Here is a 24,762-nt window from a genome sequence, read left to right on the forward strand (position 1 = left end):
TTTTTTTTTTTTTTTTGGTATTTGGGCCTCTCACTGTTGTGGCCTCTCCCGTTGCGGAGCACAGGCTCCGGACGCGCAGGCTCAGCGGCCATGGCTCACGGGCCCAGCCGCTCTGCGGCATGTGGGATCTTCCCGGACCGGGGCACAAACCCGCGTCCCCTGCATCGGCAGGCGGACTCTCAACCACTGCGCCACCAGGGAAGCCCTAGGATGTTTGTTGATTATGGATTTCATTTCTTTAATAAATACTGGACTTTCCAGATTTTTTACACATCCTGGGAGGTTACATTTTTCTTTAAAAACTTGTATTTCATATAAGTTGTCAAATTTATCGGCATGAAGTTGCTAATGGTATCTTATTACTTATTTTTTTAGTTTTTAGAAGCTATAATGATATAGCCATTTGCATTACTGATACTAATAATTTGTATTTTCTCTCTGTATCTTGATTAATCTTGTAGGATTTAACAATTATATTAATCATTCTAAAGAACCAATCTTTGGCTTTGTTGAATTTGTCTATTGTACATCTATTTTATTTTTCATTGGTTTCTGCTTTTTCCTATATATTTTCTTTGGATTTAATTTTTTGTTGTTTTTCTAGCCATTTGAGATTGAGAATTAGATCACTAATTTTCACACGTGCTTCTTTTCTAATATATGTATTTAAAGTTATGAACTTCCCTCTAAACACTGCTTTAGTTGCAACCCATAAGCTTTGATTTGTTGCATTTTCATTTTTGTTCAGTTCAAGATTATTTCTAATTTCTCCTAGGGTTTCTTCTTTGATCCATGGGTTATTTCAAATTATATTATTTACATTCTCAACCCCTGGTGTTGAGAATTTTGTTACCAGATTCTAGTTTAATTGCACTCTGGTTAGAGAACGTATTCAGTATCATGTCAGTCATTTAGAATCTGCTGAGACTTGCTTTACCATCCAGCATATGCATTATGTGTATATTCTCTTAGTGTCATAAATATCAGTTAGGTCAGTGTATTAATTAGTATTATTGCTTCAATATTTTGTATCTTTACTGAATTTTTTCAATTTATTTTATTAGTCATTTAGAGTGGTGTGTCATAATTTCCAACTATGATCGTGGATTTACTAGCTTTCCTTTTACTACTATCAGTTTTGCTTTATATTTCTATTTTTGAGGATATATTGTTAGGTACATATAAATTTAAAATTATGTCTTCCATTTGAATTAACTTTTTATCCTTACAAAATATACCTCTGTATGCCCACTAAGAATTCTTCATGTGAAGTCTACTTATTCTGATATTAATATGGCTATACCAGCTTTCTTTAGCTTTTGGTTGCACAATATATCTTTTTTTCCGTATTTTTACTTTCAACATTTTTCTGGATTTACATTTAAGGTTTGACTCTTCTAAGCACTACACAGTTTTTTTCTTTTAACCAAGTCTGACCATCTGTGCCTTTTAATTGGAAGGGTTAGTCCATTTTAGCTTAGCATAAGTGGTATAAATCAACCATCTTACAATTTATTTCCTATTTTTCCTGTTTTGTGTTGATTTCGGGGTTTTTTTTGCTTTTAAATTAATCATTTGTTTTATTATTTCATAGGTACCTCTCTATTAATTTATGTTACAGTGTCTATTCTTGTATTGTCCTTTTAGTATTACCTACAATGCAATATGCATCCTTGGATTATTACAGCCTACCTTACGTTGGTATTTTTGTCTCTTCTCTGATGACGTAAGGACATTACAATACCTTAACACCATTACCTCCTTTATGTCCTCTGTGCTGTTGTTGTACAAGTACTTTTATTTGCCCCATATCTTAAACCTCACAAGTCATTATTATTATTACTCAACAGTCAACATGAATTTAGGTGTATCCACATTTTATTGTTTTCAGTGCCCATAATTCCTTCCTCCATTACTATGCTTCCATCTGGGATTGTCTTCCTTTTTCTACTTTTAGAGAGTTTTGTTGATGAATTCTCTCAGTTTTTGTTTCTCTAAATATGTTTTCATTTCACCTTTACTTCTGAAAAGTATTTTCACCAGATGTAGAATTCCAGGTTGGTAGTTATTTTCTTTCAACTGTCCTCTGGTTTCCACTGTTTCTTTTAAAAAGTCAAGTGTAAGTCTCATTGCTTTTTAAAAAATAATGTGACTTTTTCTTGGGCATCTAAGATTTTTTTTCTGGCTTTAATCTGCTTTTAAGATTTTATTTTTGTCTTTGGTTTTCAAGTTTTTATTATGTTGTGACTAAGCGTAGTTTCAAGAAACAGGATAACTTTATCCTATTCATCATAGAGCTTCTTCAATCTGTGGCTTGAAGTATTTGGACAGTTTTGGAAAATTCTCAACCATTGCCTCTTCAAATATTGTTTCTGTCCATTCTCTCTCCCCCCTGTTCATCTAGGACTCCAATTACACTCTTTACTGGATTTTCTATCATTCCTACTCACAAGAGCGTTGGTCTAATACAAGTTGGTCCTGTACAGTAGGTAGAACTGTCAGCAACCACTTCCCTGTATCAAGCCCATGCCAGAGACCTGAGGGTAAAATGTCAATTTCTTTTTCTGTTTGAAGGATATTTAATTCATTATTTTATTTTATTTATTTTATCTACATTGTTATTGAAGTATAGTTGATTTACAATATTGTGTTAACTTCTGCTGTACAGCAAAGTGATTCAGTTATACATGTATACATTATTTTTTATATTCTTTTCCATTTTGTTTCTCATACGATATTGACTATAGTTCTCTGTGCTATACGGTAGGACCTTGGTCCTCCCTGCCCTTCCCTGGAGCTCCAGTGGCACTGGATTCTATGCTGTCCTCTAACGCCCACTGACCAGGGAAAATACTCAGCACCCACCTGCTGCTTTCCAACCCTCTGTGCTGTGGGAAGCAGTGCTCTGGACTTTTCTGCAATTTTCTGTTGGATAAAGTACAAGAAAAGGGAGACAGGAAGAACAGAAAAGGTGGGGAAAAGAGAAGAAACAGTCAGATAAACACAAAGTACTGGACGATGACCAACAGCAAAGCACACCTTCAGCTGCCCCAGGACTCTGGAAAACTGGGAGCTTGGCTGGGCTTGTGGGATGATCTGCTAGATGGCTTCCTTCCACACACTCAGGCAGGTGTGGAAGGATGGGTGATACCTGCTCTCCCACCTCCCAGGGGGCTGTCATGAGGACCCTCTTGGGCAGCACTCCAGAGGTAAACATCCCTCACTTGCACGCATGCTGTGGTCCCACCAGCCAGGTCCTGGCAATTATCCAATGTCTGCAAGGTGGCCCTTCCTCTGCTTTGGGGGATGGGACGGTACCAGGCCGACCCAGAGTGGGTGCTCAGGGGACCTGCAGGGGCCTCACCTTTTGCACCACTCCATAGCTCTGGATGGCGTCTGAAAGCTGAGTTTTCAGACGGTCCAGCTGAAGATGCTCCTGCTGCAAAGAGGGGGGAAGGGGGGGCTTCAACAGGCTGCCGAGGCCTCATCTTGCCCCCACGGCCCCTCCATCCCTGGGCGCTTCAGTTCACTATGCTCCTGTGCCCCTCTCGTCTCTCCTGGCGGCACCTGCACCACAGCGTCCCCATCCATCCATCTCCAGCCTCACGGCCGTCACCACCCCCTCTGCCATTAGAACTGGGTTCATCCCCATCTTCATCACCCGGTGCCGTCATCTCCATCACCTCAAACACCAGCAAGGGCTCCACGGGCTCAGCCAGCATCACCATGAACACCATCTCCACCCAAACCACAGGCATCGTCAACACTGACCTCGGGGCCAGCTGCTCTAACGTGATATGCCTGTCCGGTCCCCAAAACAAACTACTTGGGTGAGAGGTGTTACGATCCCCACCTAACAGCTCAGGAGATCTCGGGCACAAGTTCTAAGTGGCCTGTTCAAGGTCACACGGGTGGTGAGGCTGCATCTCATCCCCAGCATCAGAACTGCAGTCGGCAAACCATCCATCCTGCCCCCAGCACCTCAGCACTCACACACGGCCTCTGTCCTCCTGCTGGAATGGGACCTCATCTCTTGTTCGTCTCTGCACCCCAGTGTTAAGGATGATGCCCGGCACAGAGCCAGCACTCAAGGCATACTGACAAACGAGGGAACGGGCAAGCAAGCCCTGGACCCTGGCACCGCCAGGCCATCAGGAGCCACAGCCCCACCTCTCTCACCACACAGCACTAGCACCAATGGAGCCACGCCAGTCCCAGTGTCCTTGGACCAGGACGCGGACACAGGTTCCTGGTCCCCTCCTGCCCCCAGCACCTCCTGTCAGCTCCCAGGAGGGCCCTGGACACTCCCCCAGACCCTGCGTCTCAAGTTCCAGAACCCAGCCCCCACTGCCACCATGCACCCCATGCAAGTCCATGGGTGAGAAGGAGCCGCGGGGCACCAGCAGGCCAGGCACGTTTCAGGAGACCAGCTCTCCAACACCTGCCCTTCGAGGGCACTTGGCAGTGTCTGGGCCTAACAGTTCCGTGTGGCTGCAGCTCTGTGGAGTCTGTTTCAGTGTCCAGGTCAGGCTCTTATAATTGGCACCATATGTATGCCCCAGGACAGACCTAAGAGCCCAAGGGGCTATTTAGTGCTTTTGAGCAAAACATCTCCAGCTCTGCAGCCCACGTGATCCACCACCAGCTCCAGGTGATGGGCTCAGCCTTTCTTCCCTGCGAGAGCAGTGACCCACGCTGCCCGCCTGGACAAGACGTCCTCCCGCAGGACCTCATTTGTGTTCTCCCAGCATCTGGCAGAGTAGGTGTGCAATAAATGTCTGTTGGTTCTCAGATGGATGGATGGGTGGGTAGATGGCTGGGTAAGTCAGTGGACGGGCAGGTAAATGGATGGAGGGACAGATGGACAGACAGGGGGGCTGGTGGGTGGGTGGATGGAAAGAAGGAAGGATGTATTAGGCTACAAGTGAGCCCTCTGAACTCCCAAGGGGGTCAACTCTGCTTTCCAGCCCTCGTGGCATACACAGAGCTGGGGACATGCGTCACAAGGCCACATGTAAACAGGCCCATGAACACTAAGGCCTCAGAACCGCTGCAGATGCTGCCCTGTGCTGCGTGAACCCTGGGCGAAGGTCAGGACCAGGCGCCTGCCTCTGGTCCCGACGACCAGGCTGTGACTGTTACATCACATGCAGAGCAGTGCCCGCCACTCCCGGCAAAGCTCTGAGTACTTCCTCCACCTGAGACCTCGGGTGCACCCTGCCTGTGCTACGCGGGGGCACCTGACCCCTGATCCTAGGACGTTTTTTTAAGTGTATTTTTTTTTAATCAAAGTGTAACTCAAGTTTTCGAGCTGGGTCTACTTTGTTTTATTAGGTAAAATCCATCTATGTTGAGTGTACAGTTCACCTTAAGTGTAAGCGTCAGTTGTACAACCATCACCAGCACCTGGTTCTAGAACACTTCCATCGCCCCCAAAGCCCTCTGTGTCCTCCTGAGAGCAGTCCCCAGCCCAGGCTACCACGTCTGCTTTCTGTCTCCAAAGGGACCTCGGGGCACCTCGGACGAACAGAACACACACTCCTCTCACCCCGCGGGAGCTCTGTGCTTGCCCAGGCTGAGCAGTGTCAGTGGGCCATGCCTGCCCACTGCTGGACGGCGCCCGCGGGGCTCACCACAGGGCCTGAGTCTTCCTCACCAGAGGCAGGGCCTCTCTGCGAGGGGCCACACTTCAGCGTTCAGGATTTGGAGGTGGGTCTCTGCTGCTGTAGCTGCTGGCAGCCCTGGGCCACATGTAAACAAATGGGCAACAAACAGGCTTCACTGAAGAAAACAGGCCCCTGCTCTGTAACCCGCGAGGGCTTAACAACGCTGCCTGCTCTGGGCTCCCCCAACCTCTGGGGGAGCAGGTAGGGTGTGGATAACAGACAGCCGGCCGGGGCTGGAGGGTGCGTGAGAGGCCAGTGGGGAGGGGCGGCGGGGACATGGGGGCTGTGAAGGGGCCGTGGCCTGGGAGGAGGTGGCCGTGACCACGCTGAGGAGGCCGACGGTGAGTGCAGCGGCAGGAAGGGCACACGTAGAGGTGGCAGGTGGGCGACGGGCACGTGGAGCAGGGCAGGGGGACGGGGCACTCCTGCCCAGGAGGCCGGGAGCCCACGGCACCTGCACCGCTGCCCGGCCCGCGGCCCAGCGAACAGAGGAACGCGCGACCTCTGCCCCAAGCAGTCGCGTGGTCAGCATCTGTCTCCCCACCCCGCGCCCCAGGCCCCGTCCCCCTCCGGCCCCCAGGGAACATACCCGGGAGCAGCCCCGCAGGAGCTCAGCCATCTGCTTCAGGGCACTGGTGCTGGCTGCAATCGCGTGGTTGGTCTGCTGCTGCACCGTGTGCCTGGAGTGGGTGTGGAGGGGAGAGAAGACCGGGGGGCGGGCAGCAGAAAGGGGGGATGACACAGAGGGCAGCACGGCAGGTGGGGGGCTCGCGGAGGCACAGGCAAGTGCACAGGAAAGGGGGAGTCGTGCAGAGGAAAAGGGAACAGACGGGAGGAAGGACGCAAAGACAGGCCCGGGGAGGGACGGACACGGGAGGGGGGAAATGACATGACACGGTGCACTCAGGTCAGCGTCACCAGGCCCCTCACCTCCCGCCCCCATGGACCCCATACTCAAGCCACAGGCTCGGCAGCTGCACCCCCGGGACCCCAGCCATGAGCCCTCCCTGTGGAAAGGCCGCTGGGTGTCAGCACTGGTCGGGGCCCAGGAAGCATGGTGGCCACACAGGTGGCCCTGGGACCACCGCTGAGGAAAGCCCGGCCCTCTCCCAGGCCTCTGGGGGCCACGGTGAGACTCCCACCTCCAGACCCAGGATCATGGGGAGGCCGTGCCCAGGGCCTCTCCCAGCCCCTCGGTTTATGATTCTGAGTATGACCTTGAAGGTGCTGAAAAGACCAGCCCCTCGCCGCCTAGGGCTGACCACTGCCCCTGTGGATGGAGTGACACGGGGCAGACCCTGTCCTCAGGCTTCCTGCGTGCTCACAGGCCCAAGTGAGGGAAGGGCCCTGGCCTGGCTGCGGGGCGCAGACACCAGAGACCCTCCCCACCTTCAAGCTGCAGTGCAGGTGCCCCTCTTTGCCCCCTGTGGGACCCCCACGTGGCAGCAGCGGGCGTGGGCACCAGGCCACCCCTGGCTGGACATGGGAAGCTCTGGACAGGCCACCCATGGAGCCGGGTGCCGTCTGCCGAGGTGGATGCCCCGGGAGGCACGGGCAGGCCCCAGGCCCCAACGCTGGCCCCTGGGTCACACAGAGCTGCGGCATGCAGAAAGGGGGACGGGGGTGGCATAGGAAGGAGACCCTGCACCAGCCTAAGGGGGCACGGGCTGAGGACACGGTGCGGGGACCCTTTCCTCCCAGGTCGCCCGGAGGCCACAGGAAACAGCAGGGACACACACCGTGTTTCCCCTCGGGATTTGGTCACGTGGCCGCTGGTGCCACAGAGCCCTCCCTCCTCGTCACATCTCCCACCAGATAAGGAAATATTATGAATCCCAAATGCCAATACATTTGACAGCTAAGATGAAAAAGAAAAACTCCTTGAAAGACAAGAATTCTCAAAGCTGACTCAGGAAGAAACAGAAAACCTCAACAGCTCTACACCTACTGAAGGCATTAAATTTGTTCTCGAAAACGTTCCTACAAATACAGACGACTTCACCATCAAATATTTAAAGAAGAAGTAATATCAATACTATAGAAGTCTTCCAGAAAACAGACAAGAAGGGACACTTACATTTTACGCGGCCAGCATTACCCTGATACCAAAACCTAAACAAAGAATCTAAAAGCAAAGAGCAGCAAAAGTCACATAACAGAGTAGCAAAAATCCTGAACAAAATATTAGAAACTTGAGTCCATCCACACACAAAAAGGATAACATCGTCCAAGGAATGCAAGGTTGGTCTGACATCCAAAATCAATTAATGTGATCCTCATACTAACAGAACAGATTTAAAAGGGAGAAAATCATCTCAATAAACTACGCAGAAAAAGCATCCGACAAAATTCAACAAGAATTCATGACAAAAGCTCTAAGAAAACTAGAAGAGAGAAGGGAACGTGATCAACTTGATGAAGAGAGACTGTAAAGTCAAAGCAGCATCCTGTCACTGCCAGGAGAGGCGGGTGGCTCCCCCTGAACGGGCACCAGCAGAGGCATACACTTCCAGGACTGCCTACCTCCATGTGGAACTTTATAGGTTTATGACATTCTAACTATAAAAGCACACGGTTACAACACTGTAATGGGACAAAAGAGGTAAGCAGCACAGAGATTTAAAACAAAGAAGTGGAAGAGTCTCTGTCACAGACGACAGGTTCATTTATGCAGAAAAATCCTAGGGAATATGGAATCTAACGAGTGCACAGGGCACAGGCAATAAACAGAATCAGCTGTATTTCCATGCACCGGTACCAAAAATGGGAAATGAAATTTAAGCAACAATACCTCATACAATAGTATAAAAATATAGGGATTTCCCTGGTGGCACAGTGGTTAAGAATTCACCTGTCAATACAGGGGACACGGGTTCGATCCCTGGTCTGGGAAGATCCCACATGACACGGAGCAACTAAGCCCATTAGCTACAACTACTGAGCCTGTGCTCTGGAGACCGTGAGACATAACTACTGAGCCCGAGTGCCACAACTACTGAAGCCCATGCACCTAGAGCCCAGGCTCCACAACAAGAGAAGCCACCGCAATGAGAAGCCTGCACACCACAATGAAGAGTAGCCCCCACTCACCACAACTAGAGAAAGCCCGCACACAGCAATGAAGACCCAACACGGCCAAAAATTAATTCATTAATTAATTTAAAAATATATACATATGAAATCATTACTATAAATTTAACAAAATACATGCAAGACCAGTGCACTAAAACCTACAAGGAACTGCTAGAAAAACAAAACATGTAAACGAGACAAAAGCCGACCACGTTCATGGCCAGGAAGACTCAGGATCCCTAAGGCGTCAGTTCTCTTTAAATGGGTCTGCAGAATCACTGTGACCCCATATGAAATTAGAGCAGGCTTCAAAAAACAGAAAAGGACAAGCTGACTCCGAAATTTATGTTGAAATACAACCAATCAGAAGTAGCCAAAACAATTTCAGAAAAGATGAGCAGAGCTGGAGGACGTCCAGCAGGGAGGTGAGGCTGTGCCCGAGGCTCCTGGAAGGACCGTCCATTCATTCAGCTACTCTTGCCGGGGGGTCCCAGCAGTGCTCTGGGCTGACACCAATGAGCCTCACCTTCACCCCCCGGCCATCTCGGCCAGTCTGGGAGCCCCTGCTGGGGGGCGGGACAGAGCCACTCACGGTGGCTGACAGAAATGACAAAGCCCACACCTGTCTCACACAAGATGAGAAAAACAGGCTCATCCTTGTGAGGTTCTCGTGAAGCTATATTTATTCAGTTTGAAAGACTGTCCTCTCTCCTGAGATCAGGTCCCGCCTACTTCAGGAATACTGAAATATCTTTTTTTTTTTAATATGATGGCAATAGTGGATGGTAGCGTACTTTTTTTTTTAGTGTCCTTACTTGGCAAAATACAAAAGCTGGCGACTGTCAATGTGGAGAAAATATAGACTTGACAACTCTGTGCTGGTCTCAAGTCATTTAAAAATGCTAACGGTCCAGGAGGTGCACAAATTCCCCCCACATATGGGGCCATGGAAGGCTCTGGAAGGCCAGGACACACAGGCTAAGGAGCCTGGTCAGCCCCACCTAGAGGAGGGGCAAGAGGGCTGGGGTTCCTGGGGGCGGAGGGGGCAGGAAGGCACTCAGTGAGCTGTGGACCTGGAAGCTGAGGCTGCAGGCGCGGGTGGGGAGCAGCTGGGGCCCAGGGAAGGGCCCGCTCCCGGCTCCAGACCCACATCGGTGATGGCATCCTCCAGCCCCCAGACCAGGCGGCCCAGGAAATGCGCTCAAGGGTCAGGGCTCTGAGAAGGCCACTCGTCTGACCCTGGAGACCGCACTCCTGGAGCCCAACCCGGAAACGGGCAGCAGAACAGAGACAGACTGCACGTTCCTGATGCTGAAGACGGACCAGCCCGAGAGCGGCCCCGCATCTCAGCTGAACAACCACACAGAGCCGACAGCGCCGACAGCGCCCTCTGTGCCTCTGACGGGCATGTCTTCAGGGTGCGACAGGGGCGTGCACAGCCCCAGCCCTAAGTGTGACGAGCAGGATCCAGAACAGCAGTCACTGAAACGCGACTCCACAAAACGCCTGTGGGCCTGAGAAGAGGCTGGCAGGAGGCCACCCAAGTCCCCAAGAGCACGCACTGCTTTCACCATCAGGAAACAATACGGGCTACGTTTAAAAAGAAACGTACAGAATAACTTAAAGCAGAATCGCACACAAAGTCTGCCGAGGGCCCTCTGCTGCCTTGCTCTGCACCCCGAGACTTGGCAGGGGTGGCCCCAGACTGCTTGGGTGGACGGAGAGAAGGAAGGACGGGTGGGTGGACGGACGGATGAGTGGGTGGCTGAGTTCTGGCCTGTCCACTGAGAGAGGTGCAGCTTGAGCCACACATCCAGCCTCTCCCAGGGCCTCAGAGTCTTCCTCCATCAAGGGGAATAGCCTCACCTGCCCTCCTCCTTCCCAGGGTACTTGCGGGATGCAAGGAGCCGAGGGCAGGGCTGAGCCCCGCCACCAGAAAGCCCTACCGTGCTGCCGTAACAGCTAATTCCAAAGCATCAAGAATCATCAGGGCAGAGAACGCTAAACCCACCGATGACTGGCCCAGACCTCGGAGGTGCAGCCAGAGCTCTGGTGTGTGGCAGACACGTGGGGACAGTCAGTGAAGCAAAAAGTGTGCAAGAGATGCATGCCCCGCCACCTGAGTGCACACCTGTGCACAGGTGTGTCTACATGGGTGTCACACATCTGTGCTGGGGGTGGCCCCACGTGAGCCCAGCCAGCTGTCGGGCTGGTGTGTGGATGGGCCAGCATGCGAGTGGGTGCAGGGCACACCCGAGTACACCCACACGCACCACACGCACACTCACAGGCTGTCCCGCAGCTCCTGCGTGCCACTTGGTGTCCCCAGGGACCGGAGGCTCTGCTCCAAGAAGGTCACTGCCAAGAGAAGAGGCAGGAGTCAGGGGCAGCGGGGCTCCACCACGCGGTCCCCACCCTCCAGGATGCGCCCCCAGCCTGCCTCTGCACAGGGACGTGGGTGCCGAGGCCTCACAGCAGGGCCCCAGGGCAGCCCTCTCCCCAGCTGTCCAGAGACAGGGGCCCAGGCCCGAGTGGGGCTCAGGGGCCCTGGGGAGCTGCCCCAGTGGGCCTCGCCCTGGCTCTGGGGAGGGAAGGGCTTCTCTCCCCCCACGGTCAGCGCTCTCTGATCTGGGAGAGCTCAGAGTTCAGGGCAAACATAAGCTCCCACCCACGAGGGTACAGGGAGCCCGGGCCGCCCCATGTCCATGCCCCCGTGTCCTGAGGGAGTGGAGGACGAGCCCTGCCCTCGTGGGCTGTGGCTCTCGCCCTGACCCCTAGCCTCGGTGACCTGTGAGGGGGAGGCTCTGCCAGTCTGAGGGAGGCTCTGACATGCTCCTCCCCAGGCGGCCCATCCAGGTCCCAGGTGTGCGACGGGGGAGGGAGGAACGGGGCCGAGAGGGCACCTGCCGAGGACACAGCCCAGCCTGAGACCACAGCACTGGGCTCACGCCCTGCCCCCACCCCCGCTGTCCTGCGTCGGCCGGGCCTGGGCCACAGGGCACCCTAGTGTGGGAGGCCACCACCCCGACCCTCCTACAGCACACCCCGCGGCCCGGATCAGGGCAGGGCAAGGCCAGGGCACCGACTCACCGTTGGAGTTGATTCGGAAGACGCTGGCCGACGTCTCCTGGAACAGTTCCTGGAGGTCACTCAGGTCCATCTGGGTGGCTGCGGGGAGACAGGAGGGGGAGGTCACATCTTCACCGCGCGGCCTGAAGGTGCATCCCAGGGCCGCCATGCTTGGGCAGAGGCACCCCCTCCCAGCTGTGCCCCCTCGGGGTCCAGCAGAGCCTCAGAGATGGAACAGGAGCCACAATGCTCAGTGGGGGACGAAGAGAAAGGCAAAGAGGGCAGCTCCTCGGGCCAAGCCCCCCACTGCTGGGCGCACCCCAGGGCAACGGCAGCCTCAGAAGCTGTGGGAGCCAAAAAACCCCGGAATGACATCTTTAAGCACTGAAAGAAAGGGGGAAAAAAAATCAGTCAACCAGAACTCTATACCCAGTGGAGATATATTTCAAAACTAGAGGCGAAATAAAGATTGATTCTGAGACAGAAGAAAGCTGAGAGAAGCTCTTTCAGCCAGAGATGCAGGACGGGAAATGTTAAAAGCAGCTCATGGGGTCAAAGGACGCCTGGATCGGCCGGAGGAGCTGAAGATTGCAGCGGGCAAGCGTGCAGGCAAACGAAGACGTCTTGTCTCGCTCCTGATCTCGTTAAGAGACAGTGATCATCGAAGCAAAACGAGTACCAGCTGCGTTAGACATGATGTATGTGTGGGGTGGAGGGGCGCAGACGGGAGTCCTGTAAGGAGCTCACATGCCAGGTGGAGGCAAGGCTGTCCCGTGAGGGAAGGCCATGGACGCTGAAGACGCTTGTTACACACTCCAAGCAAAACCGCTCAAAACCAGGTACACCCATAAGCCCACAGTGGAGGTAACACAGGACACTACACTACACTTGGTCACTCCAAAGAAAGGAACGCACGGGCTTCCCTGGTGGCACAGTAGTTGAGAGTCCGCCTGCCAATGCAGGGGACGTGGGTTCGTGCCCCGGTCCGGGAAGATCCCAGATGCCACGGAGCGGCTGGGCCTGTGAGCCATGGCCGCTGAGCCTGCACGTCCGGAGCCTGTGCTCCACAACGGGAGAGGCCACAACAGTGAGAGGCCCGCGTATCGCAAAAAAAAAAAAAAAAAAAAAAAAGAAAGGAAGGCAGAGAGAAGAGGACAAGGGATCACAGGGAAACAAAGAAAGCAACTATCGAAATGGCAGACTTACCCCAAACACAGACGTTTTGACACGAGAGAGAACCCATCTAAAGCAGGGTCATGCATCACGGCCCACGCATGACCAGTAAAGACCACGCTGGAGTGTGGATTCAGAACATCTTTGTCGTCACTGGAAGTTCAGGGTGAACTGCTGCCACCACTCAATCCACAGCAGAGATGTCAGATGGGACAAAAGCAAACTCGACGGCACACTGAACACAAGAAACCCAGCTCACATGTAAAATCAGATACAGCTTATAAATTAAAGGACTGGAAAATGCATCCATGTAACAGTAATCATGAGACAGCTGGAGTGGCCACAACTGACATCAGACAGAGTAGCATCCAGGACAATGGGTCCAACCAGAGACCAAAAGGACGTGGTTACAATGATATCAGGGACGAGTGATAAAGACAAATGACCCTAAATATGCACCTCGTATCACTATGTGAAAACACACGAAGCAGAAACTGGCAAAACTGAGACTCGCCAACACCCCACTCTCAGGAGTTCCCAGTACGAGCAGAAGATCAGCTGTCCGTCAGTGCCCTCCAGCAACTTGACCGGAATGACATCACAGGATGCGCCACCCAGCAGCAGCCGAACGCACGTCCTTGTCAGACACACAAGGAACTCACAGAGGATGGCGATACCTCAGGCCACAAAGCAGGTCTCTATTGTTGATAATAGTTGAAATTACGCACAGTATATTCTCTGACCACAACAGAACTAGGAACCAATAACAGAAAGAGATCTGGAAATAGACAATTATTTGAAAAACAACACACTTCCAAATAACCATTAGTAAAGGAAAAAAAATCACAAAGGAAATTACAAAATATTTTAAACTGAATGAAAACATAATACACAAATGTGTGTAAGTAAAGCAATGTGCTGAGGATAATTTATAGCAATAAACACTTACATTAGAAAAGGAGAAAAGTCCCAAGTCAATGATCTTAACAGAAACAAATCAACCCCAAAGTAGAAAGGAAATAATAGAGGCCAGCAGAAATCAGTTAAACCCACGTGGGTAAATAGAGAAAATTGATGAAATAAAAATCTGGCTCTTTGAAACTATCAATAAAATTGATAGACTTGCAGCCAGACTAGTTGAGAACAAAATAGAAAAGAAACAAATTAGCAACATCAGGAAGGAAGGAGGAGCTCTCACTACAGGTCCTACAGGCATTCAGATGACACGAGGGGAATTTTAGGAACAACTTGTGCCAGCAACTCTGACAACTTAGACAGAACAGGCAAGTCCCTTGAAAGACACAAAACAACGAAGCTCACTCAAGAAGAACCGCAGCAAGGATGGCACAGACTGTTAAAGAGACTGTGGGTGACAATCTTCCCACAGAGAAAAAAATGCCATCTCAGATGGTGGCCACATATTTAAGGGAAGAATAATTCCAATTCTACAGAAACCCTCTCGGAAAACAGGAGGAAATGATTCCCCACTCATTTCAATACTGGCCTCATAGTTTCCGTCATCAGACAGTGTGGGCTGCATAAGGAGAGACACAGATTGAAAGAAACATGAAAACAGAGGTGCCCAGGTCATTCCATGTTCAACCAACAGTGTGGTAACTGGATACCTACAGAACCTCGACCCCCAATCCACCACACTCAAAAATTAACTCAGCGTGCACCATAGATTCAATACAGGTGTCTGGCAGGTCCCTTGCCTTGTCTCCAGAATCAAGATTGAGCAGATGCACGCGACAGGCCAGCAGCCCAGGAAGAGATGGACGTGGGTGTGAGCAGACACTGCACCAAAGAAGAAGGATGAACAGACAGACAGCACAGGACAAGCCCCTGGCGCAGAGACCGGGCTGAAACTGCAGCGAGGCTCCTCTCCCGCCAGCTCTGAGTGGCCAAAACCAGCATGACTGCCAGCAAGGACGGCAAGCAGAGGGCTTCTCACAGCCACCCTGGGGCCTGAAAACGTACAACCGCTGTGGACGATAGTTCGGCAGTTTCTTACAAAGTTAAACTTACACTCACACTGGACTAGCAATTCGACTCTCAGGTATTTATCCAAACCCGCCAAGAAAGCAAGGATGCGTTTCCACACAGATGTTCGCACGCCCTTCTACTGTGCCCAAAGCCGGCGATGAGGAGCCCGCCCACCACATGGACAGGACACAAACCGTGGAGCAGCCCCTCCTGAGCAACAGAAGGACAAGCTACTGACACACCCAACACCCACGGCCAGTCCTCGAACATATTAGGACAGCAGAGGAAGCTGGAGCCGAGGGAGAGCAGCCCGCAGACCTCACACAGGCTGGGAGCGAGAGCGGAGCTGGGCCGGCATCTGGAGGCGAGCAGGGGCCACCCACTGCAGCCCCGGCTCTAGGCCAGCCCAGCCCCAGGGCAGCACGGAGATGTGACACTCGTGCAGCAGGGACCTGCGCAGCGGGGACCCAGCGCGGGTACTGGGCGCCCTCACCCTCCTCCGCTCCACAGCTGCTGCCACGATGGCCTCACACAGCAGTTCTGCGGCCCGTGTGCCGCCCAGACGGCACCTATTATTACCGCCCCAGCACTCTCTGGGCTGCCAGACAGCAGGCCTGCGCTGACCTCGCCCTCCCTGACCCGCTGTGCCCGACTGGAGCCTTTGTGGAGAAGTCAGGCCCCACAGAGCCATGCTCCCCTGGAAAGCCCGGGAAGGGCTCTGCCTGGGAGGCCCGACATAACTGGAATAACAGGGTCTCAGGTCCCCACCTGCCCATCCTGAAGCTGCAGGGCCAGCCCAGCCCGAGCCAAGGCCTCGTCTGGACGCTGAACCAGAAACAGAGAGAGAAAAGCCAGCGCGTCTGGGACGGAGCAGGGTAAGCGCTGCCCTGGAGACCCCGTGTTTCAGCTTCGCGTGTGACACTGCCAGGAGAAGAGGTCTTTCTCATTGTAGGTCACAGCCCAAAGGCTGGAACCAGGTGCCCTTGAGAAGAGAGCTGCATCTTGTCTGTGCCCGGCCCTGCTCTGCGACGGGTGAGGGAAGGGACGAGCACCACCGAGGAGGAAGCCAAGCCCCCCGAATGCCTGGGGTTTCGACGCCATCACGTGCTCGACGGCCGGCTGGGCGAGCACGTGAGTGAAGGAGAAGAGGATGAAGGACGGGAAGGATCCAGAGGCCGTGCGGGGGGGGGGGGGGGGACGGCGGCCTTCGGTGGCCACGAGCTTCCTGCCGGGCGAGCTGGGTGGTGAACTCACCTCTGGGCAGCTCAGGGCTGAGGCCCTCCGAGGGCAGGGCCTGGCAGGAGAAGGTCTTGGCCACGACCTGCTCCACGGGCGTGAGGGCCAGGGCCTGGGGCTTGGCGGGGCCGGGGCCGGGGGCCGCTCCACGCAGGTCGCCCAGCTTGCGCCGCACGACGGCACGCAGGTCCCGCCACTTGTGCTTGAGGTCCACGATGTCGCGGCGGCAGTAGCCCAGCGCGTTCACGGCCTGCAGGATGCGGCTCCACACGCGGTACCTCCGGGTGGGCTCGGCCCTCAGCAGCCCGGTGCCAAACAGCAGCTGGTGGTGCTTGCTGACCTTGGCCACCAGCACCTCCGTCTCCTGCGGACAGAAGTTGGGCTTCCTCTTCTTGGCCCGGGAGGCCCTGGGCCCCGCCACCCGGCCATGGGCCCGTGCAGCCAAGTCCTTCCTCGGGCCGGCAGGCGGCGAGGTGCGCTCCGGTGTCCCGCTGCCGTCCGTGGCGACCCCTGGCCCTGGAAAGGCACCAAAAGGCGGGTGTTTAAGGCCCCGGCCAGTGGGGTGGCAGATATGGTGGAGGCTCCCGGGGAGCCTCTTCACATTCAGAACATTGCTGCCGGCTCCCGCCCACCGGCCCCTCTCTGCTGGGTTGTCCAGAGGCCTGGGTCCAAGTCCTGGCCCTGCGGCTGCCTGGCTGGGCGCCATGCGGCAATGGACCTCACTGCCGGGCATCTAGATGATGCCCATCTACCTCCAAAAAGGGCCACCCCGGCCCTACCCGCCTCCAGAGGCTGATGTCAGGGGCAGAGAAGTGAGAAGGCTGGGACAGCTGTCTCCTGTCCCCAGGGAGAAGGCCCTCTGGGGCCAGGGCCAGCCTGGGGACGGCACTCACCACTGACACGCCAGACACCCTGGCCAAGAACCCACCCCTTGGGGCGCCACTGACCCCTGCCTTCCTGCCCAGCTGCACGAGTCCTGCCCTCGGCTTCCCCTCCCACGCAGCGTCCTCCTAAAGCACACACCGAGGACCCGACACTCCCCTGCCAGCCCCCTCTGCAAGGAGGATGCAGGCTCTGGGGCCAAGAGACCAAGGGGTCACGGGAGCCGGTCCAGCCCCTCACTCTGTCCTGTAGGGTCGGCCTCGTCCCTGAAGCCCACAGGGCCCTGACAGCCTGGCAACATCCCTCCTGCCACTGGTCCAGCCCCACCACGCCATCAGCTGGCCCTGGGAAGGGACATGCTGGTAGGGGTGAGGGTGGAGATGGGCCAGGCCCCGTTTTTTTTTTGTTTTTTTAAAATATTTATTTATTTATTTGGTTGCACCAGGTCCTAGCTGCAGCACGTGGGCTCCTTAGTTGCAGCTTGCCAGCTCCTTAGTTGCAGCATGCTAACTCTTAGTTGCCGCATGCATGTGGGATCTAGTTCCCTGACCAGGGATCGAACCCAGGCCCCATGCATTGGGAGCAAGGAGTCTTATCCACTGCGCCACCAGGGAAGTGCCCACAGCCTGAGGCCCTGGAAGTCCATGCCCCGCCCACTGACCCTGCCTCCTCAGTGCTCGTCATCTCTGGGTGGCCTTCCCTGGGACCCCCAGACCCAGCATCCCAGCGGAAGTACCTCGCTTCCTGGCCCTCGGGCCTCTGGGCGTACCGGCCGGCCCCAGATCACCTTCCCCGTCCTTGCCCACACAGGGGTCCTGCAGGCTGCTCTCTGGCGACGGGCAGGGGAAATGACGGATTCCGTACTCAGTCCAACATTTAGTGCACTCTACAGACAGCAAGGGACAGCCTCGGTTATGCCCCGCCTGCCTGCAGAGTGGCTCAGGGCGCCGCTGGTAGAACAAGGCTCTCACGCAGCACAGCAGGTGCGCCAGGCCCTCCAAGCATCCGTGTTGACAGCTCCACTCACTCAGACCCACCTCCTCCAGGAAGCCCTCCCTGACTGCCACACCCTCCAGAATGCCCCGTTTGCTGAAAGAGAGCAATCAGTTCAGAACTTTAGATTTTTCCAAATCTTTCTCCACACCCAGGTTCTTCTGAAAGGTAATTCCAAACCAGTACGAAACTCCTTAGAGCAGAGCCTCAGGTGTGGCCCACAGACCAGGCCAGGCCTTTGACAGGTGTTATCTGCGTGCAACAAACAACGCGGCAAAAACGGAGAATAAGGCCTTGGGAACGTCTGTGGCAATGTGAAATCGCCGCAACACCAGCACAGGACCACACTGCTGTATTTCATGAAAACACTGTTCGTGGTGTATTGGAAGTGAAAATAAAAACAAAACGAGTTCCCCTGACACTCGGCTGCCGAGCTAAGGAGCAACTGTGGGGTTTCCTCTTCGATAATTTTCATTCATTCAGAATCACTTCCTGGACAGGTTTGCCAAAATTCCTGAGCCCTAAGATGCACGTTGTGAAGACACTCAGACACCTCTGTGAGCAAGCTGCCTTCTGTCCACGGCACCTTGGGGCCCACGGAGGCGGTGGTGCCGGGCAGAGGCTACACACCAGAGCCCATGAGGGTGCATGGGCCCTGCTCCGCCTGGCTCTACGAGGAGGGCACTTTCCAGAAGCCTGCTCCAGGAGAGACATCTGAGCACGTCGACAGTCTGGCAAGGTCCTGGGGACTGGCGGTCCCGGCCCGTCTCAGCGCTGAGCTCCTACAGCGGCAGCTCCTTCGCAGAAAAGGCCTCCACGTCGGGTGTGTCTGCGGGTCTGAGGGTCCAGGACAGGGCCCATCTCACATGAGGTCAGGGCCTGAGCTCCCCTCTTCCCCAGGGGCTTCCTGGGGAGCCTCCAGGCAGGGCCTCCTCAGGCACCCACCCAGGCTCCCCTGCAGGCAGACACTCCCCAGGCCCGGGAACCCCGGCCCCAGCGACGGCTGCCCGGACAGCACTGTGTAGGGTGGAGATGCAGCCGCCCAGGTCCCGGGCGATGGGGTCACCCTTCTGTTTCGTGGGAAGCAGGGAGACCACAGGCCCAGCTGGCAGCCCAGGTGCCACCCGATGCCCGCGCCTCGCTGGCATCAGTCACCAGGAGTCCAGACCCTGCCCACTTCCCCCTGGTTGCTCCACAAGGTTCCCAGACACCCATGGAGGGGCCAGTCTGATCTGCCCTCCGGAATCACGCGAACCTTGAACTTTGGGGGGGCGGGACTGGGACAATTTACATGTAAATGCCGACAATTATGAAGAAAACAATAAAGATCATTTGCAACCACACATCCCTAGGTAAACACCGTCCACACTCGGGGCTGAGGTCTCAGGCGACTAGAAGACCGTGGACGGGGCTTTGCCTGTTTCATTCACCATGTCCGTCGGTCATCCCACCGGGCCGTGGATGGGTCATCGGCACTCCAACAACTGACCCCCACAGCAGCCTCACATCCCGCCCCAGACCGCGGCTCTCTCCACTGTCTCCCCAGGCTGAGGGGTGACAGCATTTCTGAACTCTGTCTCCTACCCCCACGTGGCAAACACCTCTGCCAGTATCTCTGATTATTCCCTAACAGAGAAGAGGTGTGGCTGGGCAGAGAGAGGGAAGGTAGCAGGGTCTGGAGGCAGGGAGCCGTGTGCCCTCCCCTCCGGGGAGCCCGTCCCCTGGCAGCCTGGCCACGGGAGAATGGCCAAGTTCACTTCCACCTCTCCAGGTACCGGTGAGGCTGAGTGCCTTCTCACGTGCTGTGAGCCATCCCGATCTCTTCACAGATCTGGCCTATGTGTATGAAGATTTGGCGGCGGGGGTGGGGGTGGGGGGAGTTCCTTCTATTTATGTGAATTCTTTATGTGTTAGTCATGTCCCACTTGGTTTTTTTGCTGCATTTGTGATGGGATTTTACGATAAGAGCCCACTCTGAGCTCTTCATAGTTAACTTTAGGGTCCCTGAGTAACCCGTAACACACGGTGCTTGGCACAGAGCAGGTACTGGTGATGGCAGCTGCTCCCACACCTGGGGTCTCCACGGGGCCCCACCATCCTGGCTGGGAAGCCCAGCCCTGCCTCCCTGGGAGCCTTCCTGGTCACCCCCAGAATCACATCAGCATCCCAGAAGCAGCCCTGGTCTCAACAGCTGTCAACAAATCAGGAAGATGCAGATCCTTTTCTGACAGAAATGCAATTAACTTAGAAATCATTTTTAAAAGACAATTAGAAAGAAATACGTATGTTTAGAAATGACGAGCTACAATTCTAAATAAATCCTGGGTCAAAGAAGAAATCATAATAGACATAAAATATTTACAACTAAACACTAACAAAAAAAATACTATATATTTTTAAATGTGTGAGATTCGACTAAAACAGTGATTATTTGGACGTTTATAATCTTAAATACTTTTATTAGAAAAGAATAAAAACTAAATTTGAATGAGGTAAACGTCCAGCGTAGGAGTCAGAAAAATAAAACAGCATCAATTCAAAGAAAGGAGAAGGAAAATAGTAAAAACAGAAATCCATCAAATTTTAAAACTAGCACATAATAGAAATCAAGAAAGTCAGGTCAGCTCTTTGGAGAGGCTTATAACACTGCCAAGGGTCTGTCAATATTGTTTACAAAAGAAGAAAATGGGAAGGTACAAACAAACAACATCAGGAATGAAAAAGAGAATGTGATCCAGGTACCACGGACGTCATCAAAACAACAGGAACAGAGCTTCACCGTGTTCACTTGCACAGTCTCCACCACGACAGGAGGGATGCCTAACCTGGTCCATTTTCAGGTGGTCGGGGCACAGCTGGAACGCGGCAGAGCAGGGGGTCGGAACCTGAGCACCCACCCTCAGAGCCATGCCCTTGACCAAACAACAATGCTGCCCGGGTCCCACTGGACAGTGACATGCTACCACGCACGATGTTATTTCAATCAATTTGAACATTTAGACGAAGCAGACGCACGTCCAGAAAAACACAACAAACTGACCCAAGAAGAAAGAGAGAGCCTGGACAGCCTTCACAGATGGAGAGAGTAATGGGCAGTCCAAAGCAGTCCACAGAGAAAACTCCAGGCCCGGGTGGCAGTTTTACAGCAAAATCCCAGACGCCTGTGAGGAACACAGAGTCCTCTTCGTCCCAAAACTCACACAGAACATAAACACCATTTCTACTCAACCCTGAACTAGAGCATCGGCCCGGCTCCGGACGGCAGGAAAAATAAGTAAAAGATAAAAGCATTGAAATAGAAGAGGAAAATACTGTTTTTATTCATAAATGACACTGTCTATACAGAAAACCCAAGATTCTACAAATTATTACAATTAATAAAAAGGCTTTAGCAAAATGGCAGGACAAAGTCAGTGGGCAAAAGTCAATTACACTCCACAGGGAAAACCTGACTTCTTCAAGAAATAAAATTCAGGAGGAAAAAAGAAAAACTAAAAGATAGAGGAGAATCTAGAGATTTGGAAAGACTTAAAAGGCGCATCATCGACTACAACGCGTGGATCTCATAAGGACCCCGTGGAAACGCATGTCTCTGTGGTGCTCCGGAACCCACCGGTGGGCAGGAAGCCACGGCTGCAACTGTACGACACTTGGTCACGGAAAGGAGACACACCCTGAAATACTCACACAGGAGATGTGCTGACATCTGGGGCTTCCTTCTAAATGCCCTGGGCAGGGGGGTCATGAGGGCACAGGTGAGGCTGGACCGGCCACGGGGGATGCCCCTCACCCCGAAACCCAGTGGACAGGTGCTGGGTTCATGACATCACTGCGTCTACTGTTCTGTTTGAAATATCTCACATTTAGAAAGTTAAAAAATAGGATGTAAAAATTAAATAAAACTCTTGGACTTTCCTTCTTAAAACAACCAGTTGTGTGTGCATGCACCAGCAACAAAGACTTGGAATGTGTAATTTATACCATTTATAATGGTACCAATTATAAAAGCAGCAAAAAACATGTTCTCATTTTGTTAAGTTTAATGAAAGATATGTAAGATCTTTATGGAGAAAATTATAAACCTTTATTGAAAGACGTTAAAGACCCAATAAACAGAAAGACCTACACGTTCATGGGTTGGAAGACTGGTGATGACAGAGATTCCGATTCTCACACGTTAACACAGCAGATGCAGAGCAATCCCAGTCCAAGTCTGACACGGAGATTCTATAATCTATTCAGCAACAAAAGGCCAAAATACCCAAAACATTTCTAAGGAAAAACAAGTAGAGCAACTTGCCCTAAAAAATATCAAAGTTACAACAACTGTATGAAAATTAGGGTAGAACTTTGCACAGGAATAGAAAACTTGACCAGGAGAACCTGTAATGGAAACAGTACTCAGCACAGAGCTGGCACTGTAGGTCTGTAGAAAGGGATGGAATTTTCAGTCAAGGGCCCAGGGGCCATCTGTTATACGGAGAAAAGTGGTACTGCACTCCACCCTCCCCCTCCACCTCTCACCGTAAACAAAAATCAATTCCAGGTGATTGCAAGACTTAAATATGAAAAACAAATTATATAAGCTTTAGAGGAAGTAAAGGCAAAATCATTATCACCTTATCATAGAATTTATTAAACAGAAAATGCACACCATGACAGAGATGATTGATAAACTCAGCTACGTCGTGATTAAGAACCTGCTTTCCTCAGCAGCACCATAATGAAAAGCCAGCACAGTGGACAAAGGTTTCACCTCCAGAAACCTTGTACATCGACAAGAACAAGACAAACTCAAAGGAAAAATACACGAAAAGAGTTACCCGGAGAGCCCCAAATGCCCAGTGATCACACGAAAACCTGATCAATCCCATGAGTTACCAGAGAAATGTGAATTACAACCAGAAGACACCATTCCACGCCCACAGAAGGGCAAACAGTCAAGGCCGCCACCGCCTGGTGCTGAAGGGACGGGAAGCGGGGGCAGGTCAGCACAACCACCGGCCACCGAGCTGGCCACCCCTGGCCACCCCCTCGCTGGGGCCGTCCCGACAGTGCCGGCGTCCAAGGGTCCTCAGCACCACCACGCAACAGGGCCCAAAACAGGTGCCCTAACAGCCCCATGCCCATGGACCAGGTACGCCTGCCATGGCCACACACACGACCCAGCGCCACAGAGCAGGGAGATGGAAGGGCACCCACGTGAACAGCAGTGACTCGGGGGCAAAACAGCAAAACCAGCAAACTGCAGAATGATTCAACCGTACAGAGTCCCAAAACACGCAGACTCGCAAGGTCTGTGTGAGACTCTGACATGTAGCAGCAAAACCACAAGCAAGAGCCAGGCAGCCGTAACCCACAGCCCAGGGGCGACGGGAAGGCACTGGGATCCAGGGCAGGCACCTGGGAGTCCGCGGCGCCAAGCCTTAAACCGTCACATTTACAGTCCCCATGCACACTCACTCACACTCACTGAGTCGCACATCTGCCCAGCACCCCCAAGGACACGAAATCAGTCACGTAAGCCACACGTCCTGCCGAAAACCCCCTTCGCCCGGGGAAGGGAGCCGGCGAGTGAGCAGACTGCGTGGTCAGCCTGCGGGGTGAGGGCTCGGCACCCGAAACCTAGAAGCGGATCCCGCCCGGTGTAGCCCAGGACGGCGTCCGTCACCCCGCGGGCCTCGGTTCCCGCGCTGCGCACTGCACGCTAACACCTGCTCCACAGTCACCCACTCAGCCATCTGCCAAGCACCCGCAGACCACCGCAGAATGACCGCAGACACCCCAGTCCACCCCACAGCAGAGCAGCCTCTCCCCCTCTGCTCTCTCCCGGTGCCGACTCAGCCCAACACCAACGGCGCCTTCCCAGCCCAGGGCCAGGGTCACCCCTGGTCCCGGGTCACAGGCAGCGCTGGCCAGGACAGAACCCACCTACAGCCACCAACATAGCACAGTGGAGACCCGCCCAAGCTGCCAGCTGCTGTCCTTACCTAGGGGCTGATAGCCTTGTGTGGAGGGCCCCCCAAAAGGGCCGCGGCTCCCCAGGCCGCCGCTGCCAGCGATGGATCCGTAGGACATCTTCTCACAGAAGGCAGGGCCGCTGCCTTCCTGCAGAGCTGGAAGAAACCAAACCCGGGCAGGGAGGGAGGAAAGAGGGTTTAGCGCTGGGATTCAGGATGCACTCTGGCCCCGCCCACCCCGCCTAGGAGTCTGAGTCCGCTGCACCCTCACCTTGCAAGTCAACAAATAATGTCTAAATGTTGAAAAAAAATCAAGCGGTAGCGACACGAGTGTGTTATTCAGAGGAAAGCATCAAAGATCTACTAGAAGAATCCAAAGCAGCTGACTCGGGACAGGAAGGAGGGCGGCTAGGGGTGACTTTGCTCTGAATTAACCATGTAGCGCTCCTTTACTCCATAAATTTCATGCGTGGGTAACATAAAAATATTAAAGCTTAATTTGCAAAATTCCAATAAGATCATCCTCCAGAAAGATCAGTGTGGAAACAAGAGCTGCGGGCTGCAGGGGTGTCTGCCTTGAGCAGACAAGATCCAGGTGGGGGCCCAGCATCTCCTCAGATCTCTGGAAGGCCGCCCCATCATTGTCCTGTGCGGCCATGCAGACCCCAGGAAGGCACAGGGACCCAAGAAGACTCGGCCCAGTTCACAGGTACACCGGTGCACCT

The 24,762-nt window shown here is 53.3% G+C and overlaps 1 protein-coding gene across 1 annotated transcript in view; it reads right to left on the reverse strand.

Moving 5' to 3' along the window:
• Positions 1–24,155, reverse strand: part of TSNARE1 (t-SNARE domain containing 1) — a gene marked incomplete at its 5' end in the record, with an annotated part of 100,067 nt that extends 75,912 nt beyond the window's left edge. Inside the window, 8 exons of the mRNA XM_079722556.1 lie at positions 2,866–2,925; positions 3,365–3,439; positions 6,256–6,346; positions 11,027–11,096; positions 11,829–11,906; positions 16,221–16,718; positions 17,821–17,970; positions 24,068–24,155. Of these exons, the coding sequence (XP_079578682.1) occupies positions 2,866–2,925; positions 3,365–3,439; positions 6,256–6,346; positions 11,027–11,096; positions 11,829–11,906; positions 16,221–16,718; positions 17,821–17,970; positions 24,068–24,155 (1,110 nt within the window). The remainder of the gene's footprint in view (positions 1–2,865; positions 2,926–3,364; positions 3,440–6,255; positions 6,347–11,026; positions 11,097–11,828; positions 11,907–16,220; positions 16,719–17,820; positions 17,971–24,067) is intronic.
• Between the last annotated feature and the right edge of the window lie 607 nt (positions 24,156–24,762).

The sequence above is a fragment of the Hyperoodon ampullatus genome, assembly GCF_949752795.1.
Source record: "Hyperoodon ampullatus genome assembly, chromosome: 17".
In the NCBI taxonomy this organism is placed as follows: Eukaryota; Metazoa; Chordata; class Mammalia; order Artiodactyla; family Ziphiidae; genus Hyperoodon; species Hyperoodon ampullatus.